We start from the raw sequence: 22,311 nt of genomic DNA on the forward strand, positions 1-22,311 counted from the left end.
CATTTCTGTTCATAGTAATATGTTGCTGCTTCTCTTCATTCTTAATTATCTTATTCATAGGCTCTGCTTCCAACAAGAGAAAACGTATGACCCGAGGGAAGGCGTGTCGCAACAAAAGGAGAGGGAATAAAAAGGTGGAGCCTCCCCAGCAGGTGCAGCTGAGCCACAACAAAGTGACTTGTGGTAGGTATCCTTGCAGTTGACTTATATCATGGAGTAGCACTGCAGCTTCCTTTGCATCATTACTTTTCAAAAACCTGCCACAGTTTTTCTACAAGCCACAAGAAATTGCACCAATTTAATCTTTGTTCATATTAAAGTTGTTAGCACATAGTCATCCCAAGATCTGTCTGAAAGCATACTAAATTAGATGGATTAATGTAGATCAGCATCAGTGAAGTTATAGCTGTATGGATTTGGATTTTAGATGTGACTTCTGAACACTTCCAAATCTGAATGTATTGGTAGTTTAAATATATCCATGACTCAAAGGACATATTGGGCCTGATTCTATAAACGGAGCTTAACTTCTAGGTACTGCTCACATGGATGTCAATCAGCCTGGCGGCTCCTAAGCAGACTTAGGTGTCGCTAGGCATCTGATTTATATTGGGCCCGGTTTATATTAAGCCCGATTTTATATTGGGCCAGGTTTTTTCTGGCCTAATTTACTGACGCCTAACTTCAGCTCCTAGTGACGCCTAAGTTAACCATACCTATTCTCCACCCCTAACTATGCCTTCTTTTAAGGTAGGTTCTGAGGGTGCCTCGACTTAGGCATCTATGCAGATATCCTCATACAACCTAAATTAACAATTTAAAAAATGTTTTAATGGGTTTTAAAGGTGTGGGTACCACACCGTTTAACCTATTAACAAACAAATTGTGTGCAAATTTTAGTTAGGTCTCGCTAGGCATCTGTGATAGGGCACCTAGCGGCGCCTAACCTAGGCCCATATAAGTCCATCTTATACCTGAGGCAGTAGAAGTTATAGAGACTCTTACCCATGGTCACAAGGAGTATTGAGGGAAAGGCAAAATTCTGAACCCCGGCTTCCCTGATTCTAAGCCTACTGCTTTATCCATTAGCTGTTCCTTTACTGGAGGGGTGCATCTAGAGCCAAATCTTGAGTCTGATGCATCAAAATCTCTGGAGCAGAGTTAAACCTGGGAATTTTTTAGTTTTGATATTTGGGAATTTTGGCACCTTGTTACACTATCTGTCAAACTGAAAGAGCCTTAAAAACGGAGCAAATCCTAAAATGAAGGGAAGCAGTATAACCAGGAATGCACTTGTGTTAGAGGCATTGCGCATTTTGACTTGATTGGAGAATTGTTGAGGCATTTTCAGGTAATAGCATAACAGCTGCAACATATGTCTGAGAAATCATTCTGTTGTCCCTCTGCTTGTCTGTGAGAACTGTTACAAAGGCAAACTGATTGTTCTCTATGAGACTAAGGTACTTTTGCATCAGCCCTCTGAAGAATTCTCAAAGTCTTGCTTTGAGCATAGGCCTGAGATTACTGAAGTCATAAGACTTTTCTTTCTTTTGCTGAGTGTTCTGAGCTAGTGGTTTCCCTATACACAAACAGAACTATCCTATAAGCACAAATGCCTATATAACTAAGACCATATCAGAAGATGAAATCTACATTGTTTGAGAAAATGATTTAAGGTTCATTTTCCCTTTGGAGAAGAGCAAGTTTCTTATTGACATAAGTGGGATAGGATAGACAGCATGATACAGGAAGGTCCAGCTTGAGATCAAGTCATTCGCTATACTTGAAACTCAAAGAAGACGGGGCAGGGTTTGAAGTATTTGAGATGAAGGATAAAGCCTAACACCAAAGTACATATATCTGGATACCACTTCATCTGATGCATTGTTTATACTTTGGGCCACTGACACATTGGTGAATTGTGATTTGCACCATACCCTCTTCAAGGGTTAATTGTTCATCTTAACTTTTCCCAATATTGCTGCATATCTTTGATCTATATTTCCAATTCAAGAACATTTCTGTACTTTGTACAAACTTAAGTTTCAGTAGTGTAGAGAGAGACAGTGAGAAGATATTAAATAACCTGACTTAAGGCAGTTTTGCCTTTTTGACAGTGGCTCTTTTGGAAGTGGTTTTGCATATGCTTTTCTTACAAACAATAACTTTGACTAATCCACAGACTCTGGGTTTTGTACAGTGCTCGCTGTGGGTGCAGTGCTTGTCTGTTTGTCTTGTCTATTTGTTTCCTTTTTTTGCTTCTAACAGCCTCAGAATTGTGAAAGATTACTGGTTGAGTAAGCTGGTCTTGACAGTCCAGTGTTCCCTGACTGACCCAGAGATGAAAATTGCAGATCTGTATGGTTGTCTTTGAGGCATCAACTTACACTTAATGGCAAAACATAAGATGTGCTATTGCATACATTTTAAAAACACTTGGGAGCATATACACCTCATTAGAAGAAGGTAATAACGGTTAACAAACCTGTTCAACTGAAATAGTTTTTGACTTTACAAGCTTTTCTATCCCTTAGGCTTTCTGAATAGATCTTGAACTAGTTTATAGTGCTCTACTGACTAGAAACAATAAATTGAAAGTTTCCTAAATAACTGAGCAGCTGAATGGTGGAGTAGGTTTTTTGTGTTGTGTCACAGTGTACTGATTAATCATGTTTGAAACTATCTCCTTCATTCCTCCTTCCCTCAGTGGGAGCCAGACTTAACACTCAATACCTTGAAGAGAACATCTGGTTTCTGGAGTTGCTAATGAACAGCTTACCACATTGTTATTCAGTTCTTTCAAGCACTTCATCATGACTATACCTGACTTTGTGGACCATTTGTTGAAACTTTGTTCAAATCTTTGACTTCATTTCTGAGTTACTGTACCTTTTCTGGTATTAACTTGTCTGTTGTGACAGAAGTGCTTCTCTCTTTCACTTTGCTCCCACCAGTAGTACATAGATAATATTATCAAAGCTATACATTTTTCTTACTATCTCCCTTTGAGCTAAATTTGCTGCCTCAAAGACAAGTGTTTCTATGAGGACAAGCAGGCATAATATTCCCATATGTTGGTGATGTCATCCACAGAATTCAGTACAGACATTAACAAGTGCACTGTTGCTTTAAATTTTTTAGGTAGTGCCCATACCACACATGTTTTGATGCATGCCTGCTCGATGTTGGCTCATGGGTTTATCAGTTCTTAATTTTCCTTGGAACTGAGAAGTTGTGTCTTCAGTTTTCTCATCAGCCTTGCAAACTTTTTAACTTTATTGTGCCTTTCCAGTTTTAATTTTAATAGTTTTTGTTATTTTTTTTGTTTTTGTCATGTTCCAGTATTTATCTCTCTTTTGGTGTAATTTTGTCAATTTTTCAGCTTTTGGGCCTTTAGGCCACCTCAAGCCTCTTTTCTTACCTGGGAGCATTGATCATTTTCAGAATACTTTTCATTCAAGCTCCCTGGGCCATTGAGCCCTTTGATTTAGTTTCGGCTGCCTTCCCCTCCATGTCAAAGGCAATACTGAGAGGCTTTTAAGAAATGCTTATGATGTAAGCTGACCCACATAATTGGTATGTCCAGTGTCTGGGTCCTGATCATCGGGACAGTGATCATCAGGACATTAACTATGCACTCTTGTCTCTGTATGCAAAAGAGGTCACTCAAAACCCAGAAACTTAAATTTGAAAAAAAGTTTCAGTAATGCATTGGCATCGACATCCAGCATAGCAGGGGACTTGGAACCTGACATTCAGCCTCCTGTATCCCTGGCATTGGTGTCAAGTGCATCGACACCACAACCAGAGCATAAGGTTCTTTGCAGAGGCAGGACTCTACATCATTTTCATCAATGCCTTGAGTATCAAAGGACATAGCATATAAGAATTCTAAGAAGCACAAACATTCTTCCCCTTCTAGGTATACCACTGCGTCCTCCCAGGTATTGACACAAGCTTTGACACAATAGTGACCATTCTCTTTCCATCCAGATGATGTCTCCTCTTAGACATGCTTTGTCTCCCACGCCAACCAAATGGTACAATAGACTGCTTCCATCTGCCGCCAACTCCAGGAGGAGATCTGGGCTATGCTCAGATAAGAGCTTTCAGGACTACTGTAATCGCAGTCTTCACAGGCATTAAAAGGCTTCCATGCCTGTCTCAGCCCAGCCTGAGGATACATTGGAGTATTGATCGAGGACGGTCAGGCACCCCTTGACATCGAGCATCGGAATTGGCATGGACTCGTGCGACATATGCATCATCATTGGTGGAGGAGTGACCTCATAGAAGATGACGGCAGAAAAGGGCTACAGCCCATCAAGTCTGCCCACTCTGCTTACCTACCCCCTGTCTATGCCCTAATGACACAATTTCCTTATCTTGACCCTCGTAGGGATCCCACATGGGTATCCCATTTATTCTTAAAGTCTGGCACGCTGTCTGCCTCGATCACCTGCACTGGAAGCTTGTTCCAATGATCAACCACTCTCTCTGTGAAGAAATACTTTCTGGTGTCACCATGAAATTTTCCGCCCCTGAGTTTGAGCGGGTGCTCTCTTGTGGCCGAGGGTCCCTTGAGAGAGAAAATATTATCTTCCACTTCGACACGTCCCGTGAAGTACTTAAATGTTTCGATCATGTCTCCCCTCTCCCTACGTTCCTCGAGAGTGTAGAGCTGCATTTTGTTCATTCTCTTTGTACGAGAGACCCTTGAGCCCCGAGATCATCCTGGTGGCCGTCCGCTGAACCGATTTAATTCTGCGCACATCTTTACTGTAATGTGACCTCCAGAATTTCACACAGTACTCCAGATGAGATCTCACCATGGCCCTGTACAACGGCATTATGACTTCAGGCTTTTGGCTGACGAAACGTCTATTGATACAACCCAATATCTGCCTTGCCTTAGATGAAGCCTTCTCCACTTGATTGGCAGTTTTCATGTCTGCACTAATGATTACTCCTAAATCTCGTTCTCCTGAAGTCCTAGTTAAAGTTTCTCCATTCAAGAAGTACGTCTTGCATGGGTGTCCGCTTCCGAGGTGCATGACCTTACATATCTTAACATTGAAGCCTAGCTGCCAGGTTGAGGACCAACTTTCCAATGTAAGCAGGTCCTGCGCCATATAATTCTGTAAACTGCATTCACTTACTATATTACATAGTTTGGCGTCATCGGCGAATAGTGTTATTTTACCTTGAAGCCCTTGAGTCAGATCCCCTATGAATATGTTGAAAAGGAGTGGACCCAGGACCGAGCCCTGCGGCACTCCACTGGTCACCTCCGATGTTTTAGAGAGGGTACCATTAACCACCACCCTCTGAAGTCTGCCACTCAGCCAATCATTGACCCATACAGTTAGTGTCTCTCCTAACCCCATCGATTCCATCTTGCTTAGTAGCCTGCGGTGTGGGACACTGTCAAAAGCTTTACTGAAGTCCAGGTACACGACATCCAGAGACTCTCCCAAGTCCAACTTTCTTGTTACCCAGTCAAAGAAGCTAATGAGATTGGATTGGCAGGACCTACCCTTGGTGAATCCATGCTGACTGGGATCCCGAAGATTCCCTTCATTCAAGATCGTGTCCAATTTGCTTTTAATTAGTGTTTCCATGAGTTTGCACACTATTGATGTGAGACTCACCGGTCTATAATTCGCAGCCTCTGCCCTGCAACCCTTTTTATGCAGAGGAACGACATTAGCTAATTTCCAGTCCAGGGGAACTTTCCCCTTACTTAGGGAGAGATTAAATAGCTCAGCCAACGGTTTTGCCAGGACATCGCTCAATTCTCTGAGCACTCTTGAGTGCTAATTGTCTGGTCCCTTGGCTTTGTTCACCTTGAATCTTGCCAGTTCACTGTAAACTTCACCTGCCAAGAGACATCGACTTCCACCTTGACATACAGTCAACCCTCTTCCTCGATGCACACTCTTTGACTCACCTAGTAAGGAGTACTTTGAGGCTTGTGACTTGGATGTTATATAGATAAGTTTAAGAAGATTTGGAGACCATTAATAGATTTTTGCAATGAATGATACAATTTTCCCATAATAAGATATTGATAAGAGGGATGTGGGAGGGTTTATTTTATTTATCTTATAATATAAATAATTTATCAATATATCTTATTGTATTATATGCAGTTGCCAAAGGAAGGGGAGGGGATGGGTTTATAATTGAGTAATAGTTGGTATACTTATTAAATATTATATACTGTTTCAAGATTATAGTAAAAGATTATATAATGATACGTTATATATATAGTAATGTATGAAGGAATATCGAATGTGTACGTAATGAAATTGTATAAATTTAAGTGGTACACTTGTTGTTATAAGAAAAATGAATAAAAAACTTAAAACGAAGAGGATGTCTCCAATTACTCAGATAAGGACTTGCCAGACTATTCAGCAGAAGAATCCTATGCTATATCTTCTGATGCTTGCTCTCAACAATGCACATCTCTGCCAGAAAATGTATCTTTTACTATTTTTTTAAGATAGATGCCCATCATGATGGAAATGAAGGAGGAACCTCGATTTTGAAGCAGGTACTTTTTTTAAAGTACCTTTAAAAAAAGCTATGAAAGATACTTTATTTAAAAACTGGGAGACTCCCCTATCCGTTCCAGGTAGATCCTAGAAAGATAGACATACTGTACAGAATTCAAACATGTTAAGGATTTGACGGAACTCAACTTCAGCATTCATTAGTTGTGCAATCTGTCCTCAAATTATCTTGCAGGTCATGATATTACACTTCTACTCCTCCAAGCAAAGATGTTAGAATATTGGACTCATTGACAAGCGCATTCTCCTTAGCAGAATTATAGACTACCAATTTTACGTGTCCATTTACTTCAAATCTTTACTAAAACAATTGGCAGGATCTGAGGATTTTGTTCCCCAAGACAATTTAAAAACAATTTCAACAATTATCTAAGAAATTTACTACTAGAAAGTTCATGGCTAGAGCAGCTTTCAATGACTTTGATGTTTCTTCTGGAATGTCTGCAGTGGCAGTTGCAATGTACTGTTGGCCTGACTGAGTTTCTGATCTGGAAACAGTTCAAGAACGCCTTTCCAATGTGTCTTGTAAGGAAGATGACCTGTTTAGAGAAAAAAAATTGAAGAGACTGAAGATAATATCAGAAAACTGTCATGTAAAAAAATTAGTACACCTCATGAAATATTCAGTTCTTTCTTAAGAAATGTTCATATTGATGTCAAATCTTTTTTTAAAAATAAATTTCTATTGACTCCGCTTAAGTGCAAGGCCTCCAGACTGGCCTGCGACGTGCGCTTAAACGGAGTGGCACTTTATAGTCATGAAAAATCACAGTACGTTGTAGTCAAATACAATAAAACTTATATTCAGCAAAAAATACACGTAAAACAATTCTACACAGTTCAGTTTTAGAAACAGCACTGTTCCGTCTAATGCAATACACTGTAAACCTTTTTTTAAACCAACATTCTATGAAATAATCACATTGTTTTCTGCACACAGATTGCACAATTCAGGCTGGGTATATGATTACTGATGCTGTAAAACTGTCCATAGTCATGAAATCCATTTATCTCCAGATAACACAGCGTGTGTAGGGACTTCAGCGCATCCGAGAAGGAAACAATCTCTGCAGGTGTTTCATTAGTCGTGATAACCGCAGTAGTATCTCCATCCTCATCAGACTCTTGGTTGTCTGCAGTGTCCTTTATGACTGTACAGATATCGGAATTAGTGCTGTCAGATGATGTGGGCACATCGTTGTCAACAGCGACATACAGCTCAAACTCTTGTGGCGAGAGTTCAACTGGGAGTTCAATGGACGAAGTGTCAGCTTCAGTTGTCTCTTCAGATGCGTGAATGAAGCTCGCTCGTCAATAGCAATTTGAAATTGTGGATGATGAGACTAGACTCCATGCCTCCCGTACCATGTGAAGAGAGTCGAGCACCATTCATTTTTCTTGTGATCCCAGCAGCTCGGGGGCTGGATTCCGCGCGCTTGTATCAATCACTTCCTTAAGACGAGTGACCTGTAATGATTTTTGAAGTTTGCGATTATCCCCTGGTACATCAGTTGGATCAAAGAGATCGTGTTTGTTGGCAGAAACACGAGTTTGATGTTGGTTAGTCGTACGTCATTGCTATATGCTGCTGCACAGTTATCACACAGCATTACAATATGTCTCCTATGCCTTCTCATCAGATTGTCAAGCTTCTGCAACCATTCAATCCACAGTGTCGCCATCATCCATACATTTTTGTTGCTTTCATATTCAGTAGGTAGGCGTTTAATGTTTTTGAAGCATTGAGGATTTCGATTCTTCCCAATCGCCAATGGCTCGAGCTTTTCGCTACCGTCCATATTGCAACTGAGCAGCAATGTCATTCGTTCCTTTGGCACCTTGAAGCCAACAGTTTTGCTGCGTTTGAAAGCCAGTGTTCCATCAGGGATGGCATGCCAGTACAGGCCCGTCTCACCGGCTTTGAAAACGCCACATGGTTCATATTTACCAATGACTGATGGCAACACTTCCATGTCCCATCTTTCTACAGCAAACTCATCCGCATCTTTTTTGCCATGCTACTGCTTAAATTTTATGCCTTTAAGAATCTTCCATCTCCCCAGCCATCCGTTTGTTGCTTTGAAGTCTTCTACGCCCAGTTCTTCAGATAGCTGTGTTGCTTTCTCCATCAGCAGAGGCCTACTGATTGGCAGTTGATGACTTCTAGCTTCAGCAAATCATTGCAGCAACGCCTGTTCAACGTCTCCAGCCTTCCCAATTCTTTTCTGGTTCCTGGTAGGATTGCTGCTGTTTTGCCAGTCTTTCAATATGGCTTGGGGTTTTTTTTGTGTGTTTTTTTTGTGAATCTGAGAAATCTGGCTAGCATGAACGCTGTAATGTTTTGCAATAGAGACCTGACTCTTCCGTTGGTCAAGCCTCTTTAAGACATCGACATGTTCAGTCAAAGTCAATGACTTTTGTCCAGCGTGGTGGACATATTCAACCAAAGACAGTTTTTTCTTCACGAGATGCCATGGTGCAGTTTCGAAAGTTCAAACACTTGGCCAGGCCTAGAATGCTGATCCGAAACACGTGGCTCATCAACGTGAGAACGTGATTGCTTTTAACCAGAGTGAACGCATAGAGGTGGGACCTATAATATCAGTGCGCATAAGCGGATTGTGTGCTTATCAGAATTGCAATTATCTGGAGTTTACGTCCATGTAAAAAAAAAAACAAAAAAACGTGACCATGGTGGTAGGCTGCAGATAACCGAAGCATGCACTTAGGTGGAGTTGACTACCACCTCCTTTTATCCAGACTCTATGACCTTGGAATCAAGGACTCTGCCCTTCAGTGGTTCACCTCCTTCCTTCACCAAAGAACCCAAATAGTCCTACTAGGGCCGCACAAATCTTTTTTTTTTAAATGAAAACTTTTATTGAAAAATATAGCAAAGTATACAGCAAAAGCACACCACAAGAACAAGCATGTAGATACAAATCAACAGTGCTTTCGGCGAATAAAACAGCCATGTAAATCCCAACCCCTCAAATACAAACCACAAATCAACAATCCCACAACACAAGCCCCCCACCCACCCCCCCAGAGACAAAGCACAATGCCCACACCACCCAAAGAGAAAGGATCTCATAATCTCACCCAGAAAATTAGTAATAATAGTCTCCCCAAGCTCAAACTCCCAATTAACCAACCAACCCAACCCCCCGCTCTCCCCTCCCACTAATCCCTATAGAGGCCTGAAACCGGCACCAGACATGTGCATAGCCATGGTGTTTACCATGCCTTAAGGCCGTCAACTGGTAGAGAAGCTGCCAGGTAGTCAAGCGCTGCTCCACCATATGCCAAGTGGGAGAACGCCCCTGATTCCACAAGGACGCTACTGCCAACCGAGCAGCAGTGAAGGCTAATTTGCAAAATAGAGATTCTCCCCCATCCAGATCCAATTGGTGCCAAAACAACAGGGCATGTCTCCAGTCAACCGGAACCCGCAATGCAAGAATCCGGGAGACCCGAGAGAACACCTCATTCCAAAAACCATTCACCCGCCCACAAGACCACCACATGTGTAATTAGGTGCCCACCTCCCCACATCCTCTCCAACAAAGAGCATTCGCCCCTCCGCGCCAATGAGCCATAGCCTGAGGCGTATAATACCACCTGAAGAGGACTTTATACCCATTCTCAACCAACAAAGCTGCAATGCCCGCCGAAGCGACTTCTCTCCAGATATCTCCCCAGGTCTCCAACGAAATATCAGATCCCCAATCCCCTTCCCAGGCTAGCATATAAGGCAAGGGTCGAACCCCCCGACCATTAAGACACCTGTATATAGCAGACAAAGCACCCTTTCGGAGTGTCGGCCCCAACAATAACTCAAATGGGGTCTTTCCCGCCCGTAAGTCCCGAAGGGCCCCCGAGGCCCTCAAATAGTGAACCACCTGCAAATAGGGGAACAAATCCCGATCTGGAAGATCATACCGACCCTGCAGCTCAGCGAAAGACCTAAGACCGCCCGACAGCGGATCCCACAATTGACCCATACACACCAGTCCATGAGACTCCCACCTAGCGAACTCGCCCGCTCCCCAACCAGGTGCAAAGGCCACATTATAACGCAGCGGGGTATACCAAGAATGGCGCCTACCCAATAACAAACAGCTCCGAGTCATCTTCCAGACCCGTAAAGCGGTATCAACAGAGGACAATGCTCGCTTGGGCCGTATCCTCCCAGGTACCCAAGGCCTATGCAGCAGGGGAACCCCAACAGACAGGCGTTGCTCAAGCTCCACCCACAGCTTAGGGTCTTGTGTTTGCCACTCCAACAGAGCACACAACTGGGCCGCCTGGTAATACTTCACCACATCAGGGACAGCCAACCCCCCATCCCCCCGACCCAAGCACATAACTGACCTACGCACCCTAGACCGCCGGCCAGCCCAAATAAAAGCAAAAATGTGCCGCTGTACCCCCTCCAACGTACGCCTACTCACCCAGAGCGGCAACACCTGAAACAGGAACAGGAGACGAGGCATTATCATCATCTTCACAATTTCCACCCTACCCAACCATGAAAAATATTGATCCTTCCCTCTGGCCAAATCGCGCTGGATACTACGAAAAAGCGGGGGAAAATTAAGATCATAAATCTCCGTTCCGGGCGGGCCCAAATAGATCCCCAGATAGTGCATAGACTGCCGGGCCCGAAGGAAATCTACTTTATCAGGGGGTAAATTAACATTAAGCAGCTCAGATTTCCCAACATTAACTCGAAACCCCGACACCCCTCCGAACTCCTCCAGCTCCCTCAAGATAGCCGGTAAGGAGCTCTCGGGATCCTCCACCGTGAAAAGAAGATCATCCGCAAACAAAGACATCTTATAGTTACTGTCTGAGACCGTAACCCCCCTAATATTCGGATTCATCTGCACCCGCTGCGCTAGAGGTTCCACGGTCAAGGCAAAGAGTAGCGGGGAGAGAGGGCACCCCTGACGCGTTCCTCGGCCCAAACAAAAAGTATTAGAGTAACTCCCATTCACTTTAATACAACCAACAGGACAAGTGTAAAGAATCCGAATCCATTCCTGCATACGGGGGCCCAGACCCACATAATCTAACACCCGAAACAAAAAGGGCCAGGAAACCCTATCAAAAGCCTTCTCAGCGTCAACCGATAAGAAGACCGCCTCCCGCCCACCACACCGCGCCCGCTCGAACAGGTTATACACCCTACGCGTGTTATCCCCCACCTGCCTCCCCACCACAAAGCCCGATTGATCCGGATGTATCAACCGAGGTATCCAACTCCTCAGTCTATCCGCCAAAATCCGTGTAAATATCTTCGTGTCTACCCCTAGCAAGGATATCGGTCTATAGGAAGCACAATGAAGGGGGTCTTTCCCCGCTTTGGCCAACACTGTAACACCCGCTAAACGCATGAAAAATGGTAGCGCACTGGTACCCTCCAACGAGTTAAGAAAGCTGAGCAGGGGAGGCAACAACAGATCCTGAAACCGCTTGTAATAGCGAACAGTGAAGCCATCCAGCCCAGGTGATTTGCCTAGTTTCATTGAACGCAAAGCACCTCTAGCCTCAATCAACGTGAGGGGACGATCAAGCCGAGCCACATCCGCCAGTGCAATCCTAGGCATTCCCACCGAGGTTAAATAATCATCGAGAGCAGGCGGGGGCCCAGCCGCTTCCGGGGAATATAGGTGCGAGTAGTATTCTACAAAACGTGCTCGGATATCTTCATCTTTACGCAACAGTGCTCCCGAAGCCACCCGAATAGACAGTATTTGATTGCACGTCTGCCTCACCTTCAATCGATGGGCTACCAGTCGGCTAGCCTTATTAGAAAACTCAAAGTATTTTTGTTGTAATAACTGCAAATTAAAACGTAGACGCTCCAGAACCAACGCTTGGAGATCTCTGCGTGCCTGGAACAAACGTTCCCGCAACACTACATCCCAAGGTCGGCGTTTATGAAGACTCTCCAGTCTCCCAATAGTATGCAACAAGACCGCCGCCTCCTCCCTACGTTTACGCTGCCGAGCTGAGGCCAAAGCAATCAATCTGCCCCTCAACGTAGCCTTCAACCCCTCCCAAACCGCCTCCTTCGAAGCCCCACAATCCAAATTCATCTCCAAATACTCCCGTAACCATCCCTCAATTTGAACCACGACCTCCGGGTCGTCGAGGAGACTATCATTCAAACGCCAAAATTTCATTCCCGAGCTACCCCCTCCCCCCGGAATCGGGTCCACACAGGAGCATGATCCGACCACGTAATCGCTTCTATCCCCGCCGATTCAACCCGACGAAGCAGCCCCCGCTCAACAAATAAAGCATCTATTCTAGAGTAAGTGGAGTGTAGCCCAGAGAAGTATGTGTAATCCCTATCCAAAGGATGCAGCCAGCGCCAACTGTCAACTACATTTAGAGCCGCCAGCGCCTCCTTCAACGCCTTGCGCTCCCTCATCCCATAATGATCCGCCCTCCCCGAATTATCCAAACGCGGAGTCACCGTAAGATTAAAATCCCCACCCAAAACCAAAGCTCCCCCCTTGAATCGGAGAATGCGAGGTACCAGATCGCGAATGAAGGCCCCCTGACCCTCATTAGGGGCATATACGTTGACCAAAGAATAGAAACACCCCTCAATGAGGATCTCCAACATGATATACCGCCCCTGAGGATCCCTAACCACCCTTTGCACTTCACTCCGAAATCCCATACGGATGAGAATGCCCACCCCTCCCCTCTTAGATGTACCCACCCTAGAGGCCCAAAATGACTGAGGAAAGCGGGAATCCCGAACCAGATATTCATGAGTCGGGAGCAGATGTGTTTCCTGAACAAAGCAAACATCCGCTTTCAAACGGATCAGCTCCCTATAGAAAGCCCTCCTCTTATTGGGAGAATTGAGACCCCGAACATTGTAGGAGACTAACCTAAAACCCCCCATATTGCAAAGAATACCAAAAAGAAAAAGATCCTACCCATCCCCTGTCTCCCCAGCAACCCCCTCCCCCCCACCTCCCCTCCCCTCCACCCCCCTCTCCCACCAACATACAAGGAATGTAACAATCCCCGAGGCCCCTGTCACACCACCCCACAACTAGACAAAATTATCAAATAACAAACATCACCCACCCCAGATCAAACACATCCGCCCATCCACCCTCCACAATCCACTCCCCACCACCAACCCGCTATCCCTCCAAACTCTCCCTCTGCACCCCACCCCTCCACAGCATATCCAGTCCAGAAATGTCCCTCCAAGAACCCCTCCCCATAACTAGAACATAGGAGCACAGTCACCCAGGGCAGACTGCATCCCCACAGGAGGAACAGCCCTCCGGTAGCGCAAGGGGGAAGGAACAGCAAAGTAAAGTTAGCAGCCCTCCAGCAAGGGAGACTACTTTAAGCGGAAGCAGTATTCTGAAGCGAGGGGCCACCACCTCGGCCCCACCTCCCACGTCGGGATCCTCTATCCACTCGCTGCCATCTAGAGGCGGTAGGGAGCCCCAAGCGACTGGGCCCCGCACCCACGGAAGAAGCAGGCTCCTCCGGAACTTCGATGCCTGCTTGTTGCAGAAGGGTTCGGGCTTCACGAACTGTAGTAACTCTGGTATGCACTCCATTGATAGTAATGACCACTCCAAACGGATAAGTCCAACGGTAGCGCAGATTGCTACGCTGCAGAGCCTTAGTCACCTCTCGGAACGCCCTGCGCTTCTGGAGTGTACTCGCCGCCAGATCTTGATAGAATTCCAGCCGGTGACCCTCCCAGGTCACCGTGCCCATTTCTCGGGCTCTACGGAAGATCTGTTCTTTAAGCACAAAGCTCTGTAGACACAGCACAATATCTTTAGGCTGATCAGATGTGCGGGGCCCCAGTGCCCGATAAGCATGCTCAAGACCTGGCTCCAGAGTGTCATTCTGCAACAGCCAGCGAAGCAAAGTAGTAGTGGTAGCGCTGACATCCTTATACTCCGACAATTCAGGTAAGCCCCGCACCCGCAAGTTATTACGCCGGGTGCGGTTCTCCAGGTCTTCCACCTTATCTAGCAGAAGCTGATGATCCGCGGCGGCACTCTCCAAGGAGCTCTGCATCCCGGTCACTGTCTCCTCGCAGCTGTCCATTCGCATTTCCACCACTTCTACGCGGTTGCCCACTTCCACGAGGTCCGTGCGCAGCTCTTGCACCACCTCCCGGACCTGCACCGCCACGGCCGAAATCTCGGCTTTCACTTCAGAAATCCAGCGCTGCATATCTATCTTGGTTAGGGGGTCCGCGGGGGAGCACTCTGGGACCGGTTCGGTTACCTTTGCAGCCACCTCCGCTATAGCCCCACTCAAGTGCACCGCCTCACCGCCGCCGGTCTCCAGGCCCACGCTGCCACGTGCTGTCCGGCTCAGCGCTTGTTCCAGCGTGTGCTGGCTGGTTTTCTCCGTCGGGAGTTTTTTGCGCGTTGCCATGGGGTCTCTGCTCCTTGCACTCTCCTCCCCGCTGCCAGGAAATAAAGTTTAATGCCTTTTTCACCGCGAATTCGACAATTTAGCCCCGGGCCCGAACGGAGCTCTGAGATCAAGCTCCCGTTCGCATCGGTGATGTCACTTCCTCTCGGGCCGCACAAATATAACCCCAAGCCTATCAGATACGGCGTTCCCCAAGGCGCCCTTCTATCCCCCCTCCTATTTAACCTCTACATCAGACCTGTCATCGATATAGCCCTGTTGTCTCACTGATCACCACAGAGAAACTCCATGCAAGTTTCGCTCCCCTAGACAGCGGCAGCCAAACGCAGGACTCCACATCTGATAGATTCATGGGATATCTTGACTACGGATGCCAGCTTGTTCTGATGGGGGTTTTCATAGCAGCTGTTACCCAGTTCAAGGCCAATGGACTCTCACAGCGGAAGTGTTCTATCAACAGAGTGGAGCTAAGAACAATTCATCTGGCGCTGCTCCAACTACAGTCTTTGCTGGAGGGCAAAGCAGTCAGTCTTCTGTGACAGTGCCACTGCAGAGGCCTGTCTCAACAGCAGGGAGGCATCAGGAGTGCTCTGCTCCACCAGGAGTCGAAAGTATTCTGATGGGCAGAAACACACGTGCAAGGGACCTCTATGGTGCACATAGCTGGAGTGGACAGTGTTGAAGCAGATTTTCAGCAGACTAGACACCAAAAGTGGCCCTTGTGAGAAGATGGTGTCGTCCAACGTTCGACCTTATGGCGACTGCAAAGAACAAAAATGTGGATCAGTTCTTCAGCTGAAGATACGGGTCCAGAAGTGCAGGGCTTGACCCCCCTGGTTCAACCATGGCCAGCGACCGGGCTACTTGTACGTGTTTCTCTCCAGCCCATGACAGGCCAGGTGATCCACCAAATAGCACATCACAAGGGAATAGTAGTTGGCCCAGGTGCCCAAGGTACATGGATCTCATGACTATAAAAGGGGCCCAGATGCCCATGGTACATGGATCTCATATGACTACAAAAGGAGCAAAGTCTTAGACTATGAAGTACAGCCAGATTTACTCTCGCAGAGGCCAGTTGCCCAAGAAGATCCAGGATAATTTGGTCTTACGGCATGGCTGTTGAGCATGTAGTGCTTGTCCAAAAACGATACTCTGTTGTTACTACTCTACTTAGAGCCAAAAGGCCGATGATGATTTCAGCATATGCTAAGGCATGGGAGACGTTTCAGCTCTGGTGCAGCAAAGAAAAGTTGGGCAATGCCCCATCTTATTGGTACTGGTGTTTCTACAGGAGGACCTTGACAAGGCATTGGCAGTGGCGCCCCTTAAAGTTCAAATAGCAGGGGTCTCATGCTTCTGGGGCTGAGAGAAGAGAGCTTCACTAGACATAGTCAGGTTTCAGAAGGGAGCCCTAAGGCTATGGCCTCCAATTCGAGATCCGTTGTCATCTTGGAACCTTAATATTGTTTTATAGAGCCCTGTATGAACCCTTAAAGGAAACCTCATGGATCTGGCAATCAAAGTAGTCATCTTGGTGGTAGTTACTCTATACTCTCTCTCTTACTATTCAATTTCTTTCTATGTCCTCTAGCCTTGCATATCCAGGAATTCCAAATCAAATGGTTTGAGTACATTTTGGTGCTATCAGTGCATTTCACTCTCCCTTAGACAAGAAGCCTCTATCTGTTCATCCCTTAGCCAATTCATGAAAGGGCTTTACCATACCAAACCACCTATTGCATCTCCACCTATTGCTTGGGATCTTAACATGGTACTGTTTACTCTTATGAAATCTCCTTTTGAACCACTCATAACTTGCTCTTGCAAATATCTTACTTGTAAAGTTGTTTTCCTCATAGCCCTCACATCTGCACGTCATGACAGAGTAGTACTCCAATAGCCCTCACATCTGCACGTCATGACAGAGTAGTACTCCAAAGTCATCCAAAATTCCTACCCAAAGTTTCTGGGAATTCCACCTCAGCCAATCCATCATTTTGCCTGTTTTCTTTCCAAAGCCACATTCCCATCATGGAGAAGCAGCTCTTCACACCTTGGACTGTAAACATTCTCTGGCATACTACCCTGATCGGACTAAATCTCACAGAGGATCCTCCCAGCTTTTTGTGACTTATGACCCTAATAGACTGAGTTCCTGTTACCAGTAGAACCATCTCTACTTGGCTGGCGGACTGTATCTCCTTCGCATATACTCAGGCTGGGCTGATGCTACAGGATTGTGTAATAGCCCACAATATCCAAGCTATGGCTACCTCGGTAGCTCATTTCCACTCCACCTCTATTGAGAACATCTGCAAAGTGGCTATTTGGTTCTCAATCCGTACCTTTACTACTCATTGCTGTTTGGAACAAAACTCCAGAAGAGACAGTTTGGTTTGGACAAGCAGTTCTGCAAAATCTTTTTACTTCCTGAGCGTTACTTTCCCTATATCCCTCCTGTTCAGGCTCATGTTTATATGTTGATAAACCTCTTCCAGAGTCATGGTCCAGACAGCTTGGGAGTTCCATCTGTGAGAATATTATGCCTGCTTGTCCTCGGAGAACACCTGCTGTAGGTAAATACAAGGGGTGTTCAATAATTTATGTACCTCGATAGGAAAGAAAAGAATTCAAAAACATTTTTGTTTGTTTTTCAATATAGTCCCCTGATAGCTCAATACATTTCATCCATTTTTCCTGCAATGACTTTAACTCCTTTGAAAACAATTATTCTGTTTGACCTTCAAACCAAGAAGTCACAGCTTCCTTGACATCTTCATCACTTGAAAACCATTGTCCATGGAGAGATGTCTTCAAAACAAAGAACAGGAAATAATCCAAGGGAGTCAGGTCAGGACTGTAGGGTGGATGATTAGCTGCTGAAACCCACGTTTTCGGGTGGCAACCTGTGATTTGTCGTGAAGAAGCAGCATGCCTGCTGTGAGTTTCCTTCATCTTTTCTCCTTGATTGACTCCCACAAAGCGATCATTATGTTGGTGTAACTCTCTCTGGTTATGGTTCTTATGTGGTTTGAACTCCAGAAGCAAAAGTCCTTCATCATCCCAGAAGACAGTTGCCATGACTTTGCTTGCAGAATTTTCTGTCTTGAACTTTTTTGACTGCATTTTAGATTCAGGATCTCTGTGATAGACCCAAGTTTAATCTCCAGTCACTAAACAATGAAAAAAAATTTACTTGGTCTTCACAGAGCATCTCCAAGTTCTTCTAACAGCACTGGAGCTTCATGGCTTTCTGACATGGCGTCTGCATTCTTGGAACCCATCTTTCACTAACCTTGGACATGCTCAACCTTTTATGAATTATTTTCCAAACTAGCACTCCAAACGAAGATCAGACTTGTCCACACACTCATTTTCTTGGTGGTCAGTTATGAATGCGGATGCTGGGCACTACAAAAACAAGACAGAAAAAGATTGACTCATTTGAGCTTTGGTGCTGGAGAAGGATTTTAGGCATGCTGTAGATTGCCAGAAGAAGTAACAAATCGATTCTGGAAAAGATCAAACTGACTATGTCACTCGAAGCCCAAATGATGAAGTTATGACTTGACTTATTTTGAGCACACCATCAGAAGAGAGAGATCACTGGGGAATGACATCATGTTTAGGAAAATCAAAGGAACCAGGCGAAGAGGGCGACCTGCATTCAGATGTTTGGACACATGGAAAACAACCATAGGAATGACGCTGGAGGACCTTTCCGGACTAGCACAAAACAGATTTCTTTTTAGATCTGTAATTCATCAGGTTGCTAGTCGATGAGTTGATGACACCTAACAACAACAACCTGCCAAGATACCCATTTCTTCAGCTATTCGGGAAACTTGATTCGTCTGTCTGATGAAATTAATTCATTAACTCTCCTGCACATTTCTGTGGAAGTTGCTTCCACAGGCTGTCCAGTATGAGGGTCATCTTCAGTGGACTCTCTACTCCACATAAACACCTTCCAAAATTTTACTTTGTAGAATGATGGGGCAGACTCACCATAAACTGCATTCATTCGTTCATGGATCTCCTTTGGCCTTTCCCTTTTGTGACAAATTTTATCACTGAACGATACTCCAAATCTACCAGTTTCTTACTTGATTTGCAAGAGGACTTTCCTGACATTCTGTCTCTTGGAATGTTAGACTCTCACACTGAGTTACAACTGTGCATGAGCAACTTTTAGACATGTCACAACATGCACAGACTTGTTTCAACACTCTTGCTACTTTCTTTCATACACAGGTAGATAAATTATTAAACACCCCTCATATCTTGCTTTTTTTCTGAGGTCAGCAGGCATATAGTCTCAGGACCTGCTCATCTCACTAGTTGGCTTAACTTTTTAACTGAACTGATTGTCCTGCTTGCTGATGTCGGGAAGGAAGGCACTGGTACACACAAAGTATAGGCACTAACTAAAAAATTTAAAGTGACAGTGCACTTGGTAGTGTTTGCACTGGGTTTCATGGATGATGTCATTCACATGTGAGAATATATGCCTGCTGTCCTCGGAGAACACTTGCTACAGGTGAGTATCTTTACTGAATCTGCTGTAGTAGAAGAGGGTTTTCTGGTGCATTTAAAAAATGAATGTAGAGATGTTCCCAAGCACACATTTCATGCAAGAATGGCACAAAAACTGTGCTGGTGACACACACTGTAATAATCTGGTATTGTCTGACTGATGCCTACGTTAAAGAAAACCTCTCCTCTCAACAATTTACAGGCAAATGAGCTCTAAAGAATAATCTTTTTCAGATGTTCAAAAAATGTAGTATTATTCTGAGTGTCAAATACTCCTCCAAAACAGCCTCTGGTAGGTTCAAAAACAAAGTTAAGAACATTTATCTCCAATGTAACTTATTTTCCATTTTCCCATTAGCTGAAGTAGTATCTCCAGCTGTTTTCTGATACAAAGTAAAATATCAATAGTTTTCTCTCAAAAATCTTCAAAAATTTTGATATTTTTGAGTTTGGTACATTCTGAAGTCACTGAAACTCTTGTTGATCTTTGATTTGCTGTTGACCTTGTCTCTCAAACCAGCATTTAAATTCCAGGTGTACTGAGCAAAGGTTGATGATTATTGAGACAAAGTCTCACAAAGGCTCTTACAGAACGTTCTCACACGAGCGTAATCGAAAAGGTAAATGTATGCGTTACAAAACAGTCTGAGAGCATAGTGTTACATGGAGCTGGGGAGGGGCAAGAGCAATACCAATAGTCTCCTGTTGCATGTTGGGCCAAGTTCTAATGGGCGTGTCTAACAATCAGGACAGAGCAGGATATGTAACTACTGCAGAAACCCTGCAAACCTGCTCAGCCAGTGCTGTAGAATATGGTTGGAACGCAAGCTGCAGTCAGAAAATAGTCTTGAGGGAGCCTGCCTGACTTAAGGGGCCTTGCTTGTTTGGCTACTGAATCTAGACAGCCAGATTAATCTTGAGGCTGAAGTTCATTCCCTGACTATAGATTGAAACCCTCTAGAATGCCTTTTTAAAAGATTGGCTTTCTGCAGCATTGAAACTACCTCTTGATAGAGGATAAATGACAGTGCTTAATATTTCCATATTTAATATATAAGGAAGAATTTCTTAGTGCTGCAGATATTAGAAATCATATCTCATTGTGTGTTTGCAGTATGCCCTTAGTTGCAACTGTGCTAAAAAAAAAAAAAAAAAAGAGACCATATTTTTTACACACACAACACATGCAAATTGTGCATATATAAAAATAAACTCAATGTGTGCTATATCAGTTTATTTTTCTAAAACACTCTAATTACAAAATTACTGCGTTTGTTTTTGAGGGCTTTTCTTTTTTAGGTTTTAAAATATATTAGCAGCACTTGAAGCCTGCAAAAATCCTAAAAAGAAAAGTCCTTAAAAACAAATGTGGTAATTTTGCAATTAGTAATTCTTAATTAAATAAATAAATATGCTGGTATAGTGCACGCATGCATATAGCATGCCAAGGGGTAGGTGTGGTTTGTAAAAGCATGTATAATGCATGCATTTAAACATATAAAAATATGATATTAATTTCTCCCTTCTCTCCCTACTTGTATGGAGCCTTTGACCAATACCTGGGTTCTTGTGAAAATTGTGCTGCACAGTAAGCAGTTTCTAGGAGCTCTTGTCATAATTTAAATGTAGAATTTAGATTGTATAGCTACTGGAGGATTTAAGTTCATCCACTCAGTGATAATTAGTATAGGACTGATGAAACGGAAGCAGTGGAATGCTTGAGTTGAGAACAGAACATTTGTACACTGCCTTGAGTGAATTCCTTCAAAAAGGTGGTAAATAAATCCAAATAAATAAATAATTGGAATCTTGAGATTTTTAGTCCTCTTTGTTCTGTATATCTAAAGTTTGGTTTTCTTTGTTAAGATTAATTCCATATTGAAAAGATAGAAATGTACACAAAATAATTGAAAATATGATTTACATATTAGCATTGAGGAATAGTTCACCCCCCCCCCCATAGCCTTTGGTTTGTGGCCCTCTTGTTTGTAATGAATTTGCTTTGCTTTGAGAAACAGCTAGATGTGAAGATCTCATTGTTTGGTTATTGCACTTAACCACACCACAGTGAAAGATAAAAAGAAATTCTATCATCTCTTCAAAATGAGTACATGATTCACTGCCCTCCATACAAAAATTAGTCTCTTGAATCCTCTCCTCCACAATGCTGCCCACCCCAATTCTCCTTCACATGCTACCTTCCCTCCTGTCAATTCTGTAAATTTCTGATATCTGCAGCATTTCAGAGAGGCCTTGCCTATTTTTGTTTCATCCAGTTGAAAGGAAATGTTCTTTGATTTTTTTTTTAAGTCCTTTATTGTTCAGTATCAGTGATTTTTATTTTGTTGCTGCGAAATGTACTATGTGCTAAAAGTTCAACCTGTTTCTCTCGGTCCACAGTTAAGATCGACAATGGAAAAAAGCATAAGTAGCCGCACAGACAAGCTGTTGCAGTAACAGACACTGGTAAACTTGGGATTATAAAAACACAAGGTTGTTCTTTTATTTTGTGTCTGCATCCCTTCTTATTTGAAAGTTGCTCTTTGGTGGGTGGAGGGAAAAAAAAAGCAAACAAAAGCCAGAAAGCACTGCTGCCTTGCTATCTTAACAGTATAAAGTGAAAAGAGAGAGACCCTGTTTTGTTGGGTTTCCTCTCGGCTCTGGCTGTTGTACTGCCAGAGCAATGTTCTTCACATAGCGGGGAATAAGCACGGCAGGCCTTCATAAAACCATAATATCCCCAAGAGAA

The 22,311-nt window shown here is 44.1% G+C and overlaps 1 protein-coding gene across 7 annotated transcripts in view; it reads left to right on the forward strand.

The window, feature by feature from the left end:
- DEDD2 (death effector domain containing 2) overlaps nucleotides 1-22,311 on the forward strand; it is a 65,252-nt gene that overhangs the window by 28,381 nt on the left and 14,560 nt on the right. For all 7 annotated transcript variants that reach the window (XM_033963774.1, XM_033963773.1, XM_033963777.1 and 4 more), the window contains exon 4: nucleotides 61-183. In XM_033963774.1, coding sequence (XP_033819665.1) covers nucleotides 61-183 — 123 coding nt within the window. The remainder of the gene's footprint in view (nucleotides 1-60; nucleotides 184-22,311) is intronic.

This window comes from Geotrypetes seraphini, chromosome 11, assembly GCF_902459505.1.
Source record: "Geotrypetes seraphini chromosome 11, aGeoSer1.1, whole genome shotgun sequence".
Lineage (NCBI taxonomy): Eukaryota > Metazoa > Chordata > Amphibia > Gymnophiona > Dermophiidae > Geotrypetes > Geotrypetes seraphini.